Below are 24,777 nucleotides of genomic sequence, written 5' to 3'. Positions count from 1 at the left end.
GCAGACTTCTCCCAAAAATGAGTTTTCTGTTTCACAGGTGCTATTGGAATCAATTTGTTATTGTTTCTGCAGTGCTTAGAAAATGTGTACTACCATATTTAATTAATTACCAGGTACTACAGTACCAGCTGACAGCTTAGGAGTGCCAAGTCAGCAAACAGTGGCAGCAAGTGGGCATGGTCTGTGTGCAGAAATGTTTAGTGTCTCACCTGCATGGCTTGATCTGATGGGTAGTCCTTATTTCAGAAAATTATTGCTAATTAGGCTTGTTTCTTTTAATATTCAGTTTACTATTTTTGAAAGATTTAAGCATAGATAGAGGGAATTAATTTCTGGAGCTAATCAAAACTAATGGCAGAGCAAATAGTCCCTCAGAAACTATCAGGCTTGGAAAAGTTCTCCTTGGAGACATCTTAAATGTAAAATTATACCATGTCCTTTTAAATAATATTAGCCTTTCCACGGTGATTTTCATCCACATCCAGCTTGAGTAATTTGACATCAAAAAAGGAATCAAATTAAAACAGATGCTTGGCATGAATATGGCCTATTTTTAGAAGGAAATATTACTGAAATGGAAACCTGTACATTTTCCAGCAGCACAGAACTGCAAAACTCTGTTTCTGTGACACTTGCATTGGAATTAATATTGTAGGCGAAACTGTCAGGTTAAAATCTCTGCGTGCTGTCACACCTCCTTTCTTCAGAAGAGATGCAAATCCCGCCTACAGTCAGTTCCACTAGTGGTGCCCTGAATTTTCAAATACATCATAGTGTACACATAATGTGAAAAAGGATACAAATTTAATTCCCCCTTTGCTCATCCCTCTCTTCCCAGCAAAGAAAAGGATTTTTACAGGGAGTATCACATCACACTACGTAATGAATCTGTTCCTGAAGGTGATTAACCCATGCTCACACTCCAAACAGACTATAGAAATACCTTTGAAGTATGTAATAGAAAATAAAGCAGCTTTAAAAAGCATATGAAACTCTCTTCCTTCTCCATGCTTTTTTTCACAAAGCTGTTAAAAGTTCCCACATGTTGGTCAAAAGGAGCTTTACATCATCCTTCTTCCTAAACACACTGGTAGCTGTGGCCATTCAGCGTATTGCAAGGACCAGGTGTCTGCCCTGACCTTCTACTGGACTTCTTGTTGCTGTAGATGGAGCAGCAGAGTGGGACTATGCCAGTAGCTCAACTGCCCAACTTCACACCCCTGTGTCTCAGTTTCAGCTTCCAGGAAAGGTCACTTGGGGCAGATGAAGACAAGGCAAACACTGATCCCATTTGGACTGGGGACAAAAAAGAGCTATGCCTTATGCCTCTGCAGCATGATCCACTAAAACTCCTCAGTCAAAGCCCCACAACCTACCCTGTACCTGTGCTGTAGGTTGTACCTTTAATCCTTCCCAATATTTGTGGATTTTGTTGTGCAATAAGTCTACTAAAATAAAATGGAGAATTTTTGCTGCAGTCCATGGTAGTGGCAAACACCATGGTGTTAAGGGTTAAACCACCATGCCAATACTAGGTATATTCAGCTTCCTCAAGAAGGGAGATACCTACCATCACCCATTTCAATTGATGTGATTTAGACAGAACTTTTGAGTCCTGTTTCACTGAAGGGGAATAAATCAAGTCAGAGCCAAGCAAATGTTTTAATGCAGTCTTGTTTGTTCATTAAAGATACACAAAGTCCTTTCTCCCCAGCACAGAAAGACCCAACAACAGACAGCAGTTTCCTTGCTGCTAGCTCCAGCTTAGCCTAACACGTGCCCTGTCCTTTCTCCTCAGGCCCATATCACTGCTCTTCCCATCAGTGCATCTCATGTTTCTTTTCTGTCTTCTTTCTCACTCTTTTGCTTTTCTCTCACCTTTTCTTTTAGATTGTTCATTTTCCAGACAGCAAGGGCAGTTAAACTGTCTCCTCCTACCTCTTGCCTTTTTCCAGTCTCACAATTGTAGTGATGGAGAACTCTGTGTGAGAAACACAACCATTCTCCATTCTCCTGCACAGTCACTCAGGTTAATTTCAGTGTTTGAAAAGGCAATTTGTATTAACATGACTGGTTCTGTGAAAACGGATTAGGGAGTGCTCACAGATACCATTTCTTTGGCAGGGCTGTAAAGGCTGTAAGTCCCAGTGGGTGGGTGGTATCAAACAACTGAGAACTCGTAACATCTTCTAATGGCATAACTAGGTCCAGAAGAAGAAATTTATCTACATGGTTGGAAGCATGCAAATACCTTCACAAAACTGCAACAAGCAAATATATACTGTCTATATAGTTGGTGTGCCAATTTCAACAAGACTTTACCATCATAGAATTTTATTGATACTCTCTTTTATATTTATCAAGCCACTCTGGTAAGGCTGAAGTAATTGAAAACCTGTTAGTAAGGGAGAATTGGGTGATTTTTTCCATGCAGAAGACTTGCAGAAGGACTTCTAAAAACTGACCAGATGCATTAATTAGGATTTTGGAAATATTCTCTCTTGATCATTTCTTTCTTGATACAGAAAGACTTCATTATTATCCTTTAAAAGAACTCGACTAATTTTAAAATATCATTTAATTCTTAGCCTAAATCCCACTGAAGAAAATGCACCTTTTTCTTTCAGTTAGTCACACAAAGGGTGTGATAGTCAAAGAACAAACAAGTCCCCTATTAGAAAAAAGGACACTATTGATTGAGCTGCATCCCTTTTACTCTGGAATTGTTTCATACCCTGTGACGCAAATGAGTTTCCAGGCAATCCCTAGGTGTCCAATACATAGAGAAAAGTCTGTTTGCTTTATGTCTCAGTTTCTTTCTTTTCTGAAGGGCAATAGAAGACCCTTTGGCCTCATAGCTCTTCTCTGCCAAAGTACAATTCATGGCTAGACTTCACAAATGAAGATTTGGGGAAAAGTACAATAGAGTTCGTATTATTTATACATTATGATGGCTTTCTGAGCTGGTCTTCACCACACATCTATAGAGAGAAATAGAAAAGTAGCATCATCCCATATTACTCAGAATCCCAGGACTAGTAGCTGAGAAGATCTTCCCTTAATTTTGTAACAGAGGGTGTATATGTATACATTTTAGTTAAGTTCAAATCAGAATTAATTTCCTATATAAAAGACATCATTCCTTGCACAGGAATAGCTGCAGGAGGTTCATGGGTTGTCACAAGAGAGGAACAGAGAAGAGTCTGTCTTCATGCAAAACACAGTGTCTCAGAGGAAACAGGGACCAAGGTGTCAAACACTCTTTTTTATCACAAGAAATATTTAGAAGTTGCATAGTTTTGCTCAGCTTTTAATCAGGGTTTAAGAGTGTTATTTCCTGTCTAAAATTCAGACAGACATAATTTAGCTTGTCATCATCCAACAATAGAGCTTGAAAGCTACTAGATAGCAAAAAAAATGATTGATTAATAATAATGTGAATTCTGAACAAGAGCAGACAATTTCACAAGCTGTGGTAATGTGTAGTCTCATGTAGGAAGTCTGATGAGACTACAGCAAAGCTGTACCCAAATCTGTAATATTAAATATGGATTTTTTTTCTTTCTAGCATTGCATTTTCCAGTATATAGGTAGGAAATAATCCAGAACCTTTGGTCCTAGTTAGAGCAGAGTACCTAACAACAGGCTGGGCTTGGCAAGACAGTCTGAAAGCACATCAGAGGTGTGGTATTAAAATGACTTTGAGGACCATACCTAGCTGCTACATTGGTTGGATGTGAAGTGCTACATACACTGTTGTCTGGTCTACACAATCTGCAATGGTTGATTTAGTGGACAAAGCTAGAACCTCTCCATATGCAGAGGTGGACTGACAGTAGAGATGATCTGTAAAAATTACAGATTATTAAATTCCAAAGCAGGAGCAGAAACAATAAACAGTACCACAGAAATGGAAAGCTAAGTGCCAGGTACAGATGTCTGCTCTGGTAGTGGTTCACTGCCGATCAAAGCCCATGTCTCCACCCTGGGAGAGCCCAGGGGAGCACCAGAGCTCACCACAGCAGGAGCCAGCAGATCTTGCCAGGTCGTCTTTAGAAAGAAGCAGGAAGAAGAGCACCTTAGTTTGTTTCCAGGAGGCAGAGCACAAGCACAGATAGACTTTGTAATGCCTCTCTCACTTTCTCTGGCAGTCGCTAAGTCTGACTTAGTGAACACTTTTCAAATGGTGGTTGAGGCTGCTTCATATCTCTTGATAGTGACCCACTACTGGAAGGTGGATGTGCATGTAGATAACTATGTAGGATTGTGGACAAGGTGTTCACAGTGATTTTGTTCTTGGAGCCCAGCAGCCTGGATGTTGTTGTCTGGAGAAGGACAAGTATGCACAAGTATGGCAGAAGCCACATGCTTTTGCCAGGAGGCCAAACAGCCAGGAGGCCAGCTGGCAAGCATGGGGAAAGCATGCCGGGGGGCCATGCTGGAGCTGCCTTTGTCCTGCCTTTGTCCTGCTGCATCTGCACAAGGTGCCCGAGTATGCTTTTCCTCCATGTTATGGAACACTCACACTGAAAACTGGAAAGTACAGCTACACAAAAAGCACTTAACGCCCATCTAGTGAAACCACTGCCTTTTTGCTGACATAATTTATTTCATTTAATCTGATATCTTTTGAGAATTTTAGAACTACTTATGAATATCACTGGAAGGCCACAATGCATCTTCCTTAGCCCTTGTATTTGATGAGGTACACTGGACCTGCATTTTACTGCAACTCATTTTGGCGCTATGGTGGGGAAAGATTTGCAGATATTCTGGGAATCCAGCACCTCATGTTGTGATACAGACACCTCTGTGTGCAAAAGGAGGCAGCAACCACTGATCAAACCTCGCTGACATGGCAGCTTCCCTCTTGGCAAAGTCTGGCGTGGATTTAACGCTCACTGAAAGGGTTATCAAGCACTGGAACGAGCTGCCCAGGGAAATGGTGGAGTCAGTATCCCTGGAGGTATTTAAAAGATGTGTGGGTGTGGCACTTGTGGACATGGTTTAGCGGTAGACTTGGCAATGCTAGCTTAATGGTTGGACTTGATCTTAGAGATCTTTTCCAATTTAATTCCAACTTGATTCTATGGCTTTCTGAAAAAGAAGACCAGGAGAATCAGGTGTCACAGTGGAGCTATGGGGCATATTTAAGGAACTTCTGTGGCCATTGCAACATCCAAATAAAGGAACTGTGCATATTGCAGCCAGTCTGAAATGATGAGAGATTTCTGCTAAAGTTGAGAGACTTCCTCTGCTGCTTTATCAGTCATGGGCCAAATGTACGTCACAGGCACACTGAAAAGAGGCACTAGCAGGGTGACAGTCTCTTGCTGTAGAGAAAAAAAATGGTTCTGGTCTGTCTAACCAGACTGCCCAGGGACTGAAAGGAATTTGGCAGGTCCTTTCACAGCTCTGACAATGATTTGTGGTGGAGTTTGGGGCAGCTTGTCCATCTAATCACTGTATCACAGCTTGCACACACATTAAAGCAAAAAGTATGCGTATTTAGGGCCTGTCTTGCAATTTGTATTTATATAGCATATTGTGAATTAGAAGCATTACATGTCATCTACTGCTGTTGCTACTAAATCAGTAGCAGACTGCTGTAGGTTATGTTGGTTTTAGTTTTGTGTCAATAGCTGAGGTTATTTTTGGTTTGGATCTTTTTTTAGGCTGTATATATGCATTTATAGTCCTGCATTATTAATAGTTGCTTAAAATTTTCCACAGCTCTGGATATTTCCTTTCACAGGAAACTACAACAGAAAAGAGATCTGGAATATATTGCTTGCTACAGTAGCATAGTGACAGTAGTACTTCACACAGCAGTGGTAGTACCACAGTAGATTCTTCTGGTTTGTACAAGGCAGGCACATGCAAACAGGGGCACATGTGAGTAACTCTATTAACCTGACAAAAGCTATTAGTTTAGCCGAGGAAGTGGCCCTGAGCATCTTTTTGTATGTTAGAGTTATTGGTTGAGTGGGACACATTCAGTCACTGTGATTGTACTTACGAGGAGTCAGTTGATCAGGGTTCCATTGGCTTCTTGGTAGTATCTCAAATAAACTGCGAGAACAACAGTATTCTAAGGAGAAGTTGCTAGCAGAATTCTTTTCCATTCACCTGTTTTTGAAGTTTTCCTTTATTTATTCAAATGCAGACGACAGCCATCTTTCCGCATCAGCTTCCTGTTGCACCTTCATTTGTCACACTTCTATTAATTCAGAGTCAAATCACTGACATGGCTTCACATGCATGCCTCAGCCATGGACAACTACTGACCATCATTATCACTGCACATACATGTCAGTCATGATGACTGTGAAACCTCTGATATACTCAGCTATGCATTTTTATGGCTGATGCATAAAATTCTAGACATGTACTTAAATGTATATCACCATAATTAAGACATAAAAAATGCATGCATTTTATAAAAAAAGCAGACAGGCTCATTAGCAAAAGAGGTTTTTAAAAAGTTGTTTCCCTGATAACACCATCATTTGTAATCTGTGCTCTGTGCCTAGTTATTGGAGAGAACTAACCACATTTAAGGTTGGAAGCCTTGAAATCCAAGACATTAATGAATTTATGATATTCTGAAAATGGCACCCATTCTATTTTGGTACACCTGTTATTCTGTACTGTATTTTGTATACACCTGTACTGCTGCTGTTTCTTAGCAATAAGAAATATTGCCAAACTACTGTACTCCTAGTGAGTGAGTCTTTTGCCATTCCCTGTGCAGTTGCATTTGAGATTCCAAAATGTAGAGATCTCCCTTGTATTATTTTATAGCTATTTCTTTTTATTTCATATTTATCATTTAAATCCACAAAGTGAGAAACATAATCAATGCTCTCAACTGGGCAAATTACTAAAGCTCTTTGACTGACATCCAAAATACAGGTAACAGGAGCATTGTGAAGTCAATGTTATTTTAACAGCTGGCTTTCCGTGCAGTGATGCTCTCTGAGCAGCAGGTGTCATGTTTTTCTGAGACCTGCTGCTATGAAACTAAAATGTTTTTATGTCTCACTGTACTCTCTGATAAGGCAAAAGATGTTGATACATAACATTACATATCATTACAACAGCATGGCCCAAAGAGCCAAGTGATTACCAATAGCTTCAATGCAAATCTCCCCTGGCAGAAAATGTCATTTTCACTTCTGACAAACACACTTGATAAGTAATTTTTGTTAATTTATCAGCAGACATACAAGCATATGTCAATATTATGATTCTATCCATTTTTTATGTCAAAGAGGTAATTTTAAAGCTATGATTATTTTAAAACTTTCAAGGTTGTTTGGTTTCTAAATGACACTTCTTGTAAGTGCCATTATTTATGGGTAAACAGAACTATAGGCATCAAAAAGAGGGCCTACGCCTCCAGAGTCTAAACTAATTATTGCTCCATCTGGCTTTGGCAGACAGTCAACATGGCTCTCATTTGCACATGGTTTGAGCTGTCCTCTCCTAAAATAATGATTAATAGAAGAATTTTAAATATTAATTTGTATACTGTAGAAATTGCTTGGTTTGCACTTAGTGCTGCTAGCTGGTGTTGGACTAACTGTGCTTCATTTATTCCAGATAATTGATAAGAGCAAGAGAGACCCCTCTGAAGAAATTGAGATCCTCTTGCGATATGGACAGCATCCAAACATCATTACTCTTAAAGATGTGAGTAGTCTTTGAGCACTTCAGCATTAAATGATTTTCGTCTTATGATCAGGCCCACTTATTAGTCCATGTCTGGAAAATTCTTCAGCTGAAGGTCAGAGCTAAAACCAGACCCACTGAAATCAAGGTAAAAAACATGACTCCACAAATCACTGGATAGCATTTGGAAAGTCTGGTCAGGTTATATATTCTCCAGTTACTGTCTAACAGTCTGTAAATAAATCCAAAGGGGCACAGTGCTGGAGAATGACAAAATGTGTTTGGTTTTGAAGCACTGTTTAAAAGGAGATCTCCCTAGTTGGGTGTTTCAGTGCACATTGCTGAACCCACACAGTGGTGCTGCTGGACAGGGGATGATCTTTCATGAGTAGCTGCCATTCCTATGCAGCCTGTGGTATGTGCTTTGCTAGGAAGAGGAGGGCTCACAAAGTCTCTAGGATTTCCCCCAATAGTGTTTTAGTGCCAGGGAGTATTTACCTTCTACTCAATCAGCCTGAGAAGACATGAGGGTATTTTTCTTCAGCATTTCATATGCAAAGTTTAGTCGGAGATGTTTTACTTAGGCTGCCTGCAGTCTCACCTAGGGTTGTCCATAACATGTCAGATCAGAGTTTACAGAACAAAGTCCTGCTCATGTCTGTGGCCAGTATGTTATGGTTTAGACTTCAGAGAAGTAGATAAAATTTTTCTAATTTCATGCTCTCAAGAAAGTCTCACTTAATTCCTAAGTGTTAAAGCATATCTCAAAATCTGTGCAAAAAAAGGTTTTGTATCCCTTTCCTGCTCATTATTGCAGTCCAGGTAAAAGATTATGACATGAAAATGGCTGTCTTGCAGTTTAAATGACAAAATGTCTTTTACCCCTTACTCTTGACATTGAAGATAAATATATGTTGCAGCTGATGTCAATGTATTCCCCAAAATTGCAAATAGAAACTATATAATATCATTAGGTGCAGGTCTTGGCCAACAGTATAATACAGTTCTTTAGCTGATCATGACTCAAAGGGAAATATTGATATTTTAAATGGCAAATGTTACTCTGTAGAAGTGTAAAGAGAGAACACTACTGAGAAGGAGGCTTGGGTGAGAGCCATCAGACATTTGGGGCTGTGTGAAGTGGTGCTGCTTTTAGCAGCTTGATCTGCTCTGCTGGCATGATAGCAGAACAAGAAAGCTACATTTCTGTGTGGACAAATCAGCAAGCTGCTACAGACACAAGCAAAAAGTGATGATTAAGTAATTTTAAAAATTTTCTGTTGTTAAGCGTAATAAGTACATTTCCCACACGTTAGCTGACATTTTCCTCTTGCAACATCTCACACAAGCAAGCCAACACTGTGATTAAAGGACCAACATTTACCAAGTTAATGGGTCCAAAACATATATTTATTCTGTTACTCTTCCAGGTGTATGATGATGGGAAATTCGTGTACCTGGTGATGGAGCTGATGAGGGGAGGTGAGCTCCTGGACCGCATTCTTCGGCAGAAGTGTTTTTCAGAGCGGGAAGCCAGCGCTGTGCTGTGCACCATCACCAGGACTGTGGACTACCTGCACTCTCAGGGCGTAAGCATGACTTTTTTGGCTTAGCTGCATCAACCTTCTTAAACTCCAACTTCTGGAAATAGCAAATAGTTGTCATTTTGATTCTCTGGAATGTAAATGGGGGGGAGCGGGGTTCCCTCTAAAAAATGTTTCTCCATATTTATAATTACTTTTGGTTTGTGAAATAGGGTCATAGTCTTTCTATCCATTTTCCCACTGAGCAGAAAGTATATTGAAGTGGCATTTTTAATCCCACACTACAGTGATTTTAAAGTTCATGTACCATGTTGAGATATCACTTGTTTACTTTTTATCACAGTCATTATTGCAGTACCTGATCTCTCAACCCTTCAAATAGGGTTGCTGAATCAGCAGATAGGTAGAAAATCAAATGCTCAGCTCTCCAAATGAAGTGGCAGTTTGAGCAGCTGATGGGAAAGGCTTCTGACATGCTATTAAAAGCTGGTTTTTAGAGTATAAGCTCTTTATATACAGCAGTTTGAAAATCTTTCCTTTTCTGCATTTCAGGGACAAGCAGTTTGGATGACTAGTCAAATATTTGCTGCTTTTCCTGCTTCATGGTTAAAACAAATGCATTTTTTGCTTCAGCTTTTATGTTTTCATGATAATTTTTCAGTCTTGTTATAACAAATAAAGGCTGTTTTCCCACCACTGAAATGCAGCATATCTGGTAAAATGCACAGTCCTATGAAGTTGTGTGAATACATTTTGAAATCAGGAAAAAAAAGTCCCTCCTTTCAAGTGTGAGACACTCACATGTACAGTCACAAGAAGACCTTATACGCTTTCCCCCTATGATGTGATTTCTTCTTCAGCTTTTAGCTGAGTACTTCAAGCCATCATGTTCCAGGAGACTGCCACCAAGATGATCATACAACAGCCCACTCTGACTACACTGAGGAAAGTTGTCCCCCCTTAAAGCAGCAGCCTCCATCTTGATAAACCAGCACAGGCTGTCAAAGATTTTATTTCTCATTTTAACAGACTTTAACCTTTTTTATTTTCCTTAATTTGTCCAAGGCTTTTAAGTAACTTTTTTCCAAAACTTAAATATTTTCAGCATGAGCTCTTGACCTACCTCAACCAGCAGACCAGGAATGGCAGCCAAGCCTGGATGCTCCCTGACCTCCTCTTCTCACTTGTTTCTCGCTTCTCTTTCTTGTTAAGGTGGTGCACCGAGATCTCAAGCCAAGTAATATCCTCTACATGGACGAGTCAGGAAACCCAGACTCTATCAGGATCTGTGACTTTGGGTTTGCTAAGCAACTGAGAGCAGAGAATGGGCTGCTTATGACTCCCTGCTACACGGCCAACTTTGTTGCCCCTGAGGTAGGATCATATTTCAAAGCCTTCAGTAGTGACTGTGTCATAGGAAGCAGTCCTTCCTCCCTCTCTCCCTTTTCCTTGCTGCCTTTACAGGAGGAACAAGGCAGAAACCAGGCTACTGGCACTTGGACAGTCTCTATTACCATAAATTTCCTTTTCCTGGACTTGTCATGGCACTTGTTTTTCTTCTGACAGAAGCTGGTGTCTGTCTTGGACTGACTTACACAATGCTTTGACTCATTACTGGGATAAATATCTTTTTTCTCTAGCTGCTTCTGATCAGACTACTTTCCCTCTAGTGCACTGTGTCAGAGCAGGATTAAGGCTTAAGAGGGAAACCCTGATGTCAGGAATAAAATCTTCATGTCAGGTGGCCCAGGGAGGTTGGGGAGTCTCCTTCTCAAGATATCCAAAAGCCATCTGGACACAATCCTGAGTAGCATGTTCTAGAGGACTCTGCTTGAGGTTGGACTGTATGACCTTCAGTGGTCCCTTCCAAACCTTCCATTCTGTGATTCTGTGGTAGGACTAAAAAATCCTTGAACAAAGTCCTTATCATGCTGAAATCAGTCAGAGTTTTATTGTTGACTTCATTGAGCTAAAGAAACATCTCTCGTCTTGGGCTTTCCTAGTACCAATCCCCCCTGTTATGGGAGATGTAGGAAAGGGCTGCTTTCTAATTTTTACAGAGAGGGAAACAGATGAAGACCAAACAGCTTGTCCCAAGCATAGGGAGAATGTCTGCATCACTGGCAGGTCCTGCTCCTTTCATGTAGGCCTGTGGGAGTGAGCTCGAGTCATACAGCAGTTTTAGTGGTTTGGGCTTTTCCCTGTGTTTGACTCTTGAGATGTTCATAGCTGCTTCCTTCTGATGAAGGAGCAACAAGTTAGTTTCCTGGTTAACTGTCCATTTTTTGGAGCGATGAAAATCAGAAATGTTAGTACGTTAGTACACGACTTCAAATGTGTGTCTTCCTCTGCTTGTTATGGTCCATATAAGAAAAACAAAAGACTATTGTCTTTCAATACTACATCTGTCCTATACTATAAAATACCAATGTCTCTCAAATGGTATAATTCAGCAATCTTTTCTTCCCCATAAGTCTCCTTCATCCAATGTTCACCTATATGGTATATAACTGGGAAGAGAAAAATGGGATGATCTTTCCATACAAAGTCCTTTCATGATACCAAAAGTTAATCCCAGGAATCACAGCCTTCCAGCATCAGAAAGAGAATTTGTTACATTAAGACCATTGCCAGGACAGTATAAATTCAAAACAGGTTTATTTCAGCAAAGAAGTCTTCTATGGCCAAGAAAGATTGGTTTGTTATTTTGTTGCTGTTTAGTTGGGTTTCCATTTTAGAAATGGGAATGAGCTTTTTAAAATTTATCAAAGTACATAAAAAAGTTCTGTAGCACCACAGCCATTCAATTTCTAAACCAAAAAATAATCATGTTTGCAAGATTTGAAGCACTCAGATTTTCTCTGAGATACAATGTGCTTAAAATAGGTGTAGCTATTTTTCATCATGGGCTATTTTGTGTAGTGTCTAGTCACAAACGTTGCCAGCCCAGTGTATTTTCAGATCAGACTCTTCTGATTCAAACTGAAAACAGAAATCACTGTCCCAGATATTCATGATAAGTAAGTCAGGTCCTGCTAATGCAGGAGACTTTGGAGATTAATTGAAACATTACCAGAACTGGCAGAGAGCTTACATAAAGCCTTAAGTGCTTTTATATTTTACCTGTGATATAATGCTGCCCTCCAGCCTAGACTTGACTTTCGTGTTCCCCGTCTAAGCCCCACTGCAACATTTGCCACGTGCTCATGAAACTAATCAAGGAGGCAGAAAGTCAGTTGAGCTGATGACAAAAAGGACAGTGACAGAAGAAGAAGGACATATTTGCCCACTTGGATCTCCCTGTATTTTGGAAACATTTAGTCTGGGGTTTGATGATAGCAAGAGCAAAGAGGAAGGCTAACCGAGAGAAAGAGGCACGCTGCCACCTAGTGCGAGTCATGCTGCATGTGGGGAGGAAAGCGCCGGGCTCTCGCCCTACTGATGCAGTAAGGTCCTTTTGGATTGAGTAAAAATATTTTACTCTGCAGTTTTCCTCCAATATCCATGAAGAACTACTGTTCTGGCATTTGAAAATATGAGATTGTTTGTTAGCTTTTGTACCTGTATGCATTGTCACAGCTGAGAAAAACCTGTATTTATAACCTTGTTAACCCAATAAGTCAAAGCCTCTAAAAATAAAAGGGGGTTGGATAAATATCTGAGCCATTATCAGAATTGGATGAACCCAGGGTATCATTATCTCCAGGGTACCCATTCTCTCCACAATGCCCTGCCAGCTTGTGCCTCTATTTCAGATCCCACTGAGTTCTCAAGGTCACCCAAACCCCTTCATTGGTGGTAAATTCTTCAGCATCCGTTAACAGCAAGACACCACTGCATGTTTTGCAAAGCTCTTTCCCCGATTGATTTATTTCTAAAACACATGCCTGTTTGTGTTTCATACCATCTCCTGCCTAGATCAAACAGCAGTCTTTTTGGCCAGGGTTTCTCACGCTTTCTTCTGTCTGCTCAGTGTTCTCATTTTAACCACAATTGCACAGACCTGCTGGAGATGTTTTCAAATAGCAGTGACACAAACTGATAACACACTAGATCCTGTTGTTATCTGTGGGGTGAAGTTGCTGCTGATAAAAAAGTACTTGCCAGCAAAGCTTTCCCTAGGCAGTGGCACAGAGTGAATGTCCTTGTTGTATAGCCCTGCTCCTGCAAACTGAATGATAGCACACAGCGACACCTCTCCATTATTTTGAGGTTGTGTAACCACTTGCTTAATATCCTGCTCCACTAAGTAGCATCACTGCCCGGTTTTTCTATCATTTGCGTTGGACTTGATTGTTCTTGGTTATTGGAGGAAAAGAGCAATGAAGTGAAAATGTAACTGTTCAAAACACAACGAGAATGACTATATGGAAATATAAATGTTGGGTATTCAGTCTCACAGGTGAAGCAAGAAGCAACTGGGTTTGTCAAGTAGCAAAGAAGTTTTTCCCATAAAAACTAACATTATAGAGCAGGAATGAATGCAAGAACTAAAGAAATAAAAACAAATATAACAGCCAGAAAGCCTATATATGATGGGCAGGAGAGGCAGAAGCAGGATGTTACCAGCTTTGTCAAGAGGAGGAAATGTGACTTTTTCTCTGTTTTTGTTGTTGTGGGGGTTTTTTGGTTTGGTTTTATTTTTTCCCAGGTAGCAAATGTTCACTCAGCAGCATACCTGACAGATGGTTGCTTTACTGCTCATCATTTATAAAATCTGTCAAGGCAACTTTTTATCAAACTGTTTTTCCTTAGCAGAGTTTGATCTTTTCTGTGATAGACTTCCGATTAATTTATTTAAGTAAATCACCCTGGGTAATAAGGCTGCAGGTCAGAGAAAGACTTGCTGAATTTGTACCTTCCTTTTTCATGTGCTTTGCAAAAAGATGTATCTATCAATCCATCATAGCAGGACAAAACTCTCCTTCTGTGTCAGACCTGAAAAAAACAGAAGGGTAGCTTGCTTTAATGGGCAAGTGGAACAACTGAGGTGGTCCCTGAGCTTGGCTGGTGACTTTGCTTTCACTTGGACCTGCACTGACCCAAATAGGCATTTCTTCTAGTGTGCACTAGCATAAATGAAATCTAGGCTTGACCCTTACTGCTGTAATGTACCATCCTGCATCGATATTGAACCTACTGGTCAGATCTCTGCTGAGTACCATGGGTCTTGTTTTCCCCATAGGAAAAGGGGATCAAGTTTTAGCCTGCTCTCTGTGAAGTCCAGTCTAAATGCATCCACTTTTCTTTATACAGAAGTAAGATAAGAACAAGCCTTTTAGCTTTCTTTGCAGTTGTCATGCATCTTTATTAGTTTAGCATTAGATATACTTTAGTGTGCATCCATTTGCTGTATCAAATCCAAACTGAGCTCATTTGGAATACTTATCACTGTCATTCAGCCCTATAGTTGTTGCATCCATAGTGTTCTTGGTAACTTTTATGTTAGGAGGATGTGTTTCATAGGAGGTTATGTTTCAAAGTATTAATGAGCTTTTTTATTATGAAACATTTTCAGTAATTGAAATATTGTTCTGCTTTGCTTCATGTTAGATTGTCAGAGAAGTTCACAGAGTCTCCAACAAACTACACTCATCTCTCTTACTGTGGAGGGGACAGATGTGCTTGGTTTGAACACTAACCAGCTCATTCCAGCCTGGGCTTCACCTTTCTCAACGCCACTACTGGACATTTTGATCCCATGGCAGCCACGTGTTCAAACCAGATCTGTGGTTAAGCCCTGGAAATGACAGCAGATACAACCACTAATCAGTGCTCTTTGTAGATCAGAAGCTAAAAGTCAAGCAATGCAGATTAAACTATTTTCATCTCTCTCTTTCCTTCACATAGGTCCTTAAACGCCAAGGTTATGATGCAGCTTGTGACATTTGGAGCTTGGGGATCCTACTGTACACCATGTTGGCAGGGTGAGTGATGAGGTTCTCCTAGAACAGTAATCTCCAGTGAACTCAGCAGTTCAGCACTAATTAAGTCTGAAAGGAGTCACAGATAGAGACAGCAAACTGTCTGGCCTCCTTGGAGCAATGTGTTTGGTTGTGTGAAGCAAGAAAATAGATGTCAAGACCTAGAGTTAGAATATGCTTTTCCTAGAATGCATAAATACTTTGACACTTGACAAATTGTTTAGAGTTTTAACAGACAGTGCCTGTAAGTATACACTGAGACCTAGACTCCTAAAGGGTTCGCTCACCCCTTTAAGCAGTGTGAAAGTTTTACATTAGAAGAGGTCCATAGGACTATGGAGAGCCACATCATGTTCACCTTATCCATGGAAGGATGTTAATTCCTTCTATTAATACATATATTCTCTTCAGCTTTATTTTTCTTCCACTGTTACTGTTATTGAGGTACCTGAGCACCTTAAAAAGCTCAAAAAGATCCCCACCCAAACATAGTTTTCGGATGCTATTTGAGAAGGACAGAAGGTAAATGAACGGATCAGCAAGAATAGCAACAGGTAGCAGGAACTTTTGCCTACCAATTAGCCTACCAATGTGTTGGCTAATTTTAAATATCGATACAAGAAAATTCAGAGAAAGAGACAGATTTAAATAAGTAGTGAAGAATAGGCATAGGATGTGCAAAACCAATCTAGAGTTATTTCTTGGAGTATGGTTTGTGAACATTTATCATACCTAAATGCAGCTTGAAACATTTCAGTGACCTCTCTAAGCTGTTTAATCTGCTTCATGATCATTCAGGTGTGGAAAGAAGCTTGGGTTCATTCCTAGATTTTATACAGAAAACAAAGAATTGCACTCTACTTTTCTGTTATTTGCCTCGTGGATTATAGGAAAGGTGACAGGAGTCTCTATCTCATCTATTTTACTCCAGAGTAAAATGTGTTCAACTTAGGCTGAAATATATTGTGACTTTCTGGGGAAGTCTCCCAGTCAGCTAAGATCTCTGAGAAGCTGTTTCTATTTGGCTAATAGTACAGATTTGCAGTGATACACAGACAGAAAAATAAAATCAAGAGATTCACATTTTTTCAGTTGATTATATTCCAAATGCTTCCTCATGTGGGGAAAAAATCCAAATACATTTGAATTAGAAATACAAATTGCACAACTTAGTGGATATTTAATTTACCAATGGGTGCTATTAACTTATGCCTCACTTTTTCTGCCCATACAAGAGAAAATAAGAGTAATACAAAAAGTTGAGAAATGCTGACTTTTTAGGTGCCAACCCTGCATTTATGGATGATCTTGTTCTTCCTCACCGGAGGAGATTAGTAGGACCTGACTATTATTTGCACCTGGACTTTATTCTTGTCCCATCATCACTGTGAGCAGAAAGGGCTGAGACAGCCAGAACTAGAGGATAGGCCTGGGATCCTGTTGATGGAGCTAGTGACAGACCCCAGAGTTTTTGCCAGTCCTTAACTCTTACTGTATCCCTCCCGATAGTTATAGGTAGGAATAACATTACATATATCCTTGGGCTTAACTTCTGTGAAGTCTGAAATGTTTGTGAAAATGAGAAAATACAATGTGAGGAATTGAATTTGCTACTAGAAACCAGGTAGGATAGGAAGCTGTGGCCAAAGCAACCATTTAGCTATCTAAAAACCCTCTGTCAAGTTGTCAGAAGAGAAAAGATGGATGGAAAAGTATAAAAATCCCAAATTCTTCTAAACCTATGCAGCTCTTCAAGATCGTAGAGTAAAATTTGACCTGGTAGATTTTAATCAGCTGCAAAATCCTTATCTCTTGTCACTTTCTGAAGACAAAAAGTGTACCCTCTGCATGAGACACTGATTTTGTAAAGCTGGGTTTGTCTTAACTAGTCATTTCTGACTGTCTGGATCAGGAAGTAACCTATTGCAGATAATTTCTTTTGCCCAACAGACTTGAACATTAAGGCTAACAAAGCCTTACAAAATAGATTAGAAATTTTCTTTTCCTTTTTTTTTCTGTTCCAGATCTTATTTTTTCTCCTTTATAATTTTTGTCCTTTCTTGCCATTATCAAGGTACTGGTATCAGAAATAAAGCAGAGTTAAAGCAAGAAGTAAAAACATGTCTGTTTTTACAAAGAATATTTAATTCCTAAAAAATGAGAACAGAATAAAAATTGAGTCAGTCTTTTCCCTCTACAGAACAATATAAGGAACCACCAGCCTTTGAGTGAAAATGAAGCCACAATGTCTGTGGTCCATTCTGGAAACAAATTCCTGTTGTAATCACTGGCAGTTAGCACTAGAACCTAGAAATCATAATCATGAACTTGCAAATTACATTGTATTTCTCTCTCTCTCTCTCTCTGGTTGTTTTTTGTTGGTTTGGGTTTTTTTTTAACAGATTCACTCCTTTTGCAAATGGACCAGATGACACCCCAGAGGAGATTCTGGCCAGGATTGGCAGTGGCAAATATGCTCTTACAGGAGGAAACTGGGATTCAGTATCTGATACTGCAAAGGTCAGTGAACCCTTTCTGAGATTTTCTCTTGAGATTTAAGTAGCTCAGAGCTCTGTTTTGGTGCAACTGCACTTTTAAAACAAGTGAAGATTTGTTAATGCCACAAATGTATGGTCTATACATGAATCACCTTTTTGCTGCTCAAAGTTAACCAGGAGCAGGCAGTTTACAAACTAGCATTTTTAATTCCTGTACAGTTCACAGTTTGGGTTAGGTGGGAAAGCTAGCAAGCTTGCAGTTACCTGATGTTAATCAGAAACTTTGACAGATTTCAGTTTTAGCAACTGGTAGTATCCAATGGAAGAACATTGATACATCCCACCACAAAACTGCAAGCAATCCTAATAACATGTTAATCTTGCTACCAACACCTATTATAAGCCTCACAATGTATTTTTTATCAGATGCTCAGTTTTGAAATTCAAATGTTCAGATGCTGTACAACTGACCTAATTAATTTTAGCTGCCTGAATGTTAGATTTCTATTCTAAGCTTCTCTTGCTTTGAGGTCAGGGAGGAGATGCCTCCAGGTGGCATGCTCTCCAGGTGGAGTTCACCACTCCTATGAAGTCACCAGTAATTAACATTCAGTCAATAAGCCGAATTATCTTTTGACTGTATTATCAGCTGAGAGTTGAACATTACAGTTGAAAATTCTGAAGATCAAGACCTGACACTTAAAGAATATAAAGCCTATCTAAAGTGCATCGTTCTCTCCATTGGACATGCTAGTGATGACACTGTCACCAGAAAGATCTTAGTAAAACCTGCGCTGCTGTTAATTACTTTTTCCCTTGTACTGTTTTCTTCCTTTCAAACCCAGGACATTGTGTCTAAGATGCTTCACGTAGACCCTCATCAGCGCCTCACAGCAGTCCAAGTCCTAAGACATCCATGGATAGTGAACAGGGAGTATCTATCTCAAAACCAACTCAGCAGACAGGATGTTCACCTAGTGAAGGTACTTCTTACACCCTTGCCTCTTCCTTCCTTGCAGAATGAGCTGTAATTTGTGTAAATATTCTGGAAAGCAATAGAGGAGTTGGGAAGATTATTGCCACACAGGCCAAATTTAATATGGCACTGTATTAACAGCAAAGATTTTTGACCTGTCACCTGCTCAATATTTTTAACTTCAAGCTGCATTGTAATAACCTGGTGGCATTCTATGCATATACTGCCATTCACCACTTTGAATCAGAGACACCCCAGCTGTCTGCCAGCCTAAAAGCTGTTACCATTTCATGGAAATTGTGCATGTATGACAGTTTTTTCAGGAGACAGAATAGGGGAAGGGAAAATCATCAAAGAACTGAATTTCAGCCCAATGTTTTATCTTTCTCTATTTTACAGGGTGCAATGGCAGCCACTTACTTTGCTTTAAACCGAGCACCTCAGGCACCAAGGCTGGAGCCTGTATTGTCCTCCAATCTGGCTCAGCGGCGAGGCATGAAAAGACTTACCTCTACCAGGTTGTAGCAGTACCCTCAAAACACCTCTTTGAAAACCCACAGTTTATTGTTTAAAGTTGAATTGAGAAATTCAACTTTACTTGGCTAGCAGACCTTTTTTGGACAACCTGCACATGAAATCGCCAAAACTAGCAGAAGCCCATGTAAGGCAAATTCTCCTTTAGTACATCATTTCTTTTACATTCCAGCCCAGGGCCCCGAGTATAACAACTTCACAAAGATGTGCCAATTTTTCCAGTAGCTCTGTTTCTTTACTGAGATAAAGCCAAATAAAGTAGCTGTGCTCCATCCCTTCCACTCTAGGAAAGCTATTTTTGAGTCCTTAAGATGTTCCATGGGAGCAGTGCTTATTTTGTTTCTCAAGAAAAGCACTTTTTGCTATGAAGAACGCAGTCGGGTATGAATGCTGTTCCAGCATGTGTCATGATGAAGTGACTTGGCTGGTCACCAGTAGACATCTACTGATCTCCACTCACCCCGGGAAGAGTGAAGGCTGCAGAGACACATGAATAATACCTTATTTGAAACAAGTGCTATACAACACGAAGGAGAGAGAGCTGTTGGTGTTGAAAATACCTTCTGATTTTGAGGAATCTTTTGCACTTTGCCCCTGCCTTCTCTGGAACAAAGCCAGCACCTCTCAAGGCATGTGCGCCACCAGCCCTGACTTACTCAAAGGTCTCCGAAAGCAGAAAACCTCTGAGAAACTTGGTCTTCTGAGGAAATTATGGGGTCTTATGAGACTGTGGGAAAGCATTCATGTAAAGCAGTGTGGATCAGGCAAGAAAAAGGTGTCTGCTCTTGACCAGCAAGCAGGTCTGGGAGGACTAGGTGAGGGGTCTGGAGAACTGAGCAAGAGGCAGGGTGGGCGACTGAGGACAGTAGGCAAAAAGACCCATGGCAGCATGGTGGAGAGTACTGGCAAAGGCAACTAGCATGCAACTGGTTGGGGGGCAAACTGGGACTCCCTTTCAAAGCAAGGGACAGTCCCTCTTCACTGACCGGTACAGAAGAGGGTGGGTGGCTGGGCTGGCCAGGGGCCAGGGGGTCAGTGCAGCCATCCTCCCACCTAGTCTGCTCACCGAAAGCAGTTCTGGCAGGCCATAGTGCCACCCTGGAGCAAGCAAGGCCATTTCCAGTCATTGTTCCCTGCCCTTCCCTGGCTATTCACTCAAATCTGCCCCTGTCACCCAATATTTCATGTCCCTGCCTGGCTGTTCTGCTCTAGCAGAGCAAAACTCCCCATGCCATGTGTGTGCAGAGAGTACCACTTCTGAAGAGTTCAGCTAACTCTGTTACAAGCTTTAATAATAATAAATTATGAGGAGAAACAGGAGGATGCTCTGCTTTTATATTTATATGAATATGTACATGTGTATTTATATACATATAAAACAAAAGTTCTGTACCCTAATACCTGGATTTTCCAGGTGCAGGGAAAGAGAGCTTTTGTTGAAATGGTCTCAGCAAAATCGACCTTTTTTCTCTTTCCCTGGTTTCAAAGAAAGTGAGCAAGGTTTGTGGTGCTGGATGTGAACTATTTTTTTATTCTTTTTCGTACCCATCTTGGCTTATGGTGATCACAAGCTGACCAGGATTCTTCTTTGTACTGCTTTTGTTAATTTTTATTTTCTGAGTGAATTTTGTCACCTCAGATGCTTTGTGGGAAAAGCTACTGTGCTATGTTGGCTTTTATCTGTTGCGACAGGGGAAGAAAAAATGTGAACATGGAGCTTCATATGCTAGATATGGTAATTTTTCCTTGCTGGGTAGTTTGTACATCTCAGTGCTGAACTGGAATTACCAGATCACTGCCTCAGAGTGTCCAAGGGAACAAGGAGTTTCATTTGCTATAGCAGTATGGTTCCTAAAACTATCTCTGTTTCAATGTTGACCTGAAGTTAGTTTGTTTGCATTAGTCTATTTTTAAATTTAAATTTATTCTTAATAATTTAAACCGATATTTAATGTTCGGGTTTATGTGCTGTGCACAGAGGACACCTGCAAAGCAGCTGTCTTTGAAACCCTTCTCTTTTCTAAAATAAACAATGCTGTGAAACTCCACACAGTGGCTGAATTGGCTGGGACTGATGAGTGCAACCACACAGGTGTGTGTCTATGGTTATATATGCAGCAGCCCACATTCTCTCCTGTGGCTAAGCTGTGCTCAGGACTGGTTTTTTGCCACCTCTATAATTTTTTGCCTGTTAGAAGTTAAGTCTCACATATTTCTGCTAGCAGCAGTACACTGTGAGGATATCCACAAACAGGGATATCCTGGCTGATGCAGAATAGCTCTGGCCAAGCCTTGTTTCCCTCAAAGCAACTTCTGCCTTGGAAGAAGGCAAGGTGGGCACAAAGATGCAAAGGGCAACCTGGAGTGAGGGCTGGGTTTTCTTGGGTCCCAGCTGGTATGTGCTGTTTTGACAAAATATATTTTTAATAGTCAGTGTTATTGTCTTGCATATGGGCAGAAAGAGTGTTGTAAAGATTTTTGTCTCCCTGTAAGATTTCCTGGTCATCTTTCATTGCTTCAGTTTGCTTCTTCTTGCAACCATTGGAAACAGTCTTAATTCCCTGTTGTTATACTTGGTCTTAATTCTTTTAGCATTTTTTCCAACGGAATATTATTGGAGACCAAACTTACAGGATGATGCTCTTCCCAAAGTTGGATCACCCCTTAAGCCATGGATGCCACAAGGGCTTCTTATGCTGCTGGTCCACTGAACTTATGGCAGCATATGCAAGTGCTGACACTAAAAAAAGGCAGGTAGCCATTTCCTCTTGACCTCAGCTGCTCATATGTCCTTTCACACCTCCCTTATCCAGTTCACCATGGGGCAAAACAAACATTTGTGCATCAGAACAAATGCCTGGGGACAGCAGGAAGGCAACAACATCTCTTTTGCCAACAGCACTGTCAACACATTGGAGTGGCTACAAGTTCAGTGTCACCTCTGTTATTCTGTTTCTGAGTTATGCTGAGCAGAGCCCAGGTGTGGCTCAGAGTCAGGGCGATAAATGGTGGGCACAAAGAGAGAGGACAAGTCCAAGCTTCTGAAAATTGTCCACAAGCTCATATAAACTCCCTGTAACCAGAAGATGTAGGGCCACAGATGGTAGGCCATGGGGAAGTAACGTTGACTGGATGTATTTTTGCCACCAGTGACCTCATAAAGAGAACAGAAAAAAATCCAGGAGTTTGTTTTTAAATCATCTGTTTTTACAGACAAATTCTTGATTTTGTACAGTGCTACAGCTTTCTCAATCCCTAGAATTAAGGCACTCAAACATGGAAGATGCAGCAGATTACTGTAGCAGAAAATATATCTTAGCTTTCACTGGAAAAATATTTTCAGGCACGTATTTTGAAGCTCTGTCTTCGGATGTGTGTATCAGAAATGCCAAAGCAAATATTTAGAAGCAAAGTTCTCTTGTTGAACATCTTCAGGTGGCACCTTTAAACAAGAATCATGTGAGCTCCACATTCAGATATCTGAATCCTAAAAGACAGGCAAGCAGCGCAATCAGGACAACCACCTCAGATGTTCCTTACATTAAAAAAAAAGATCTAAAATAACATTAGTAAGATGCTTTAGTATAGTTCATTAAAAAAAAAAAAAGGAAACTGTGCAAGCCCATTTTCTTTTCCTCTTTTGAAGCATACTTCATTTTCCTTTAAAAGTGTGTATTCTGACCTCCTAGCTGACCCTGCTTCTGAAATCCTGTGTTGCCCCAACACATTGCAGCTAAGCTGCTTCTGGTACCTCAGTTCCTGTGTGAACACAGTCCCACATTCCTCCCTCCATGTCTGCCCACAACAGACGCAAGCAACAATTGCACACACTCTCCTATTCTGAAGGTTAGCAAAAGTGTGAGAGTTTAAACTCAGAAGATAAAGTGAAGTTAAAAGTAAGGTTCTCACTGTGTACAGACCTAAAACTCTCAGTGTTTAGGGGAAGGGTGGTTTAAAGTCTGTGCAGAACAAGAATGTTACAGAGTAAATAAACTCACAGTAATTCATAGAGCCAAATTTTAGCTAAAATCTCTTAATAGGTTTTTGTGAGCCTAGACCTTGCATTTCCAGGTGCAACTAGATGACAACATATGCATGTCAGCCAGGTAACAAAGACATCTGATCATGCATGTCATCACAAGGCTTGCACATGGAAATGTTTTGCAGCCCAAAGTTCGGAGTCTAAAAGTAAGAATTTGATCTTTTTCATCATCCTGTATTGTGTAAACCATGATGTTCAGTGTTGAACTGTACAACCACTGCTTCTTGCTTTGGTGTGCATAGTTACAGAGTCAGTTTGTGCTCCATTATGTTTTCTAAATGGATGTTATGGATATAGTTTTCAGAGACACTGTAGCCTGAAAAGAAAATGAGGCAAATTAATGCCCTTTTTGACAAAGGCAAATTTTGAAAGGAGAGACTGGAAAAATGCATTTGAAGTGCAGAAAATAAAAACCAGTTGCTAAAAGATTTTTTCTGATTTCTTACTCAGAGCCAAATCTTGCCTCCTTCACTCCTGTGTTAGTTCCTTAATCCATATGCACCTTCAGGGAATGGAGGGGAACAGCTCAGAGTAGGGTCCTCTTTCCTGTTGTAGTGGTGGAGTCTTGGCCATTAGATGATGAGGTATGTAAGGGATTTACTTGGATAGTATTAAATGATTTTGACTAAATACGAACCATGATCTAGCACTTTGTTTACAGGCTCCATATTCATGTTTACAAATTATGATTTCTGAGGCTCACGCTTTTTAAGTTTCCTGTATGAAAAGGGCAGCCAGTGTACAGATATTTATTATGTTTACCAGCGTTTCTGAATAGATTTTTTTTATAGTACATGGTTTTATGAAGTGTAATATTTTTATAGCAGAATGATGATCTTTGGACTTTCTATATTGTTACCTACAGTTGTTTGCAAACAAGCTCTTCCCTCCCTTTTTTCTGTGCACTGTATCTCATGTTGCTGCTGCTACTGTTGCTGGCCTCAGCTGCTGCTGCCCCACTGTGACGTGGGCTGATGGTATTGTGAAAGTGTGCAAACTAACTTCAAAGAGTTGTGATTGTGCTGAAGGGCTGGCTGCATGCTGGGTTCCTCCTGGCAGGAGGGATGGGGAGCTGTACCCTACCAGAGCAAGAGTTTACTGTGGATGGCCCCCAAGGAGAAACCTCAGTGCTCACCTTTGTATTCTGCCATTTTGGCTTGGCATGCCCATCCTTTCCTTTCTTTATAAAGAAATAAAAAGAAAAGAAAAAAAAAAAAGGATCCTGCTCATTTTTGCGTAATTTTTTCCAGACCCCAAGCACTGGCCTTGTTTGAATGCCATGTGTTGGTCACAGTAAAAGCACAGTTCCTTATTCAAATTATACCTGGAGCTGTGATTTCTGTGCAGCCTGAACACTCAAACCTCTGCTTTGGGAAGCAACAAGTAAGTCTTTAACCCCTCATCAGTCAGACAGTTCACCCACAAGACAAATTTAGGATTTCAGTGCCAGACAAATGTGCCTCACAAGCTGCCCAACATGAATTTCCCTTGCCCCTTTGAGATCTTCCAAGGTACCGTTCCTCTGCAAACTGCCAGTCACTGGCAAGCAGCCTTCATAGCCTTTTCTGCTTGTTGAACTTATTAG

General features: G+C 40.4%; 1 protein-coding gene across 4 annotated transcripts in view; it reads left to right on the top strand.

The window, feature by feature from the left end:
• Nucleotides 1-24,387, top strand: part of RPS6KA2 (ribosomal protein S6 kinase A2) — a 258,165-nt gene extending 233,778 nt beyond the window's left edge. For all 4 annotated transcript variants that reach the window (XM_029961600.1, XM_029961603.1, XM_029961602.1 and 1 more), the window contains 7 exons: nucleotides 7,606-7,695; nucleotides 9,105-9,263; nucleotides 10,431-10,592; nucleotides 15,069-15,145; nucleotides 17,545-17,662; nucleotides 18,486-18,623; nucleotides 19,016-24,387. In XM_029961600.1, the coding sequence (XP_029817460.1) occupies nucleotides 7,606-7,695; nucleotides 9,105-9,263; nucleotides 10,431-10,592; nucleotides 15,069-15,145; nucleotides 17,545-17,662; nucleotides 18,486-18,623; nucleotides 19,016-19,141 (870 nt within the window). In that variant the 3' untranslated portion in view covers nucleotides 19,142-24,387. The remainder of the gene's footprint in view (nucleotides 1-7,605; nucleotides 7,696-9,104; nucleotides 9,264-10,430; nucleotides 10,593-15,068; nucleotides 15,146-17,544; nucleotides 17,663-18,485; nucleotides 18,624-19,015) is intronic.
• The last annotated feature ends 390 nt before the right edge of the window (nucleotides 24,388-24,777 follow it).

Source organism: Manacus vitellinus, unplaced genomic scaffold, assembly GCF_001715985.3.
Source record: "Manacus vitellinus isolate BGI_N305 unplaced genomic scaffold, ASM171598v3 scaffold_37_pilon, whole genome shotgun sequence".
In the NCBI taxonomy this organism is placed as follows: domain Eukaryota; kingdom Metazoa; phylum Chordata; class Aves; order Passeriformes; family Pipridae; genus Manacus; species Manacus vitellinus.
This window is presented reverse-complemented; position numbering and strand designations above follow the sequence as displayed.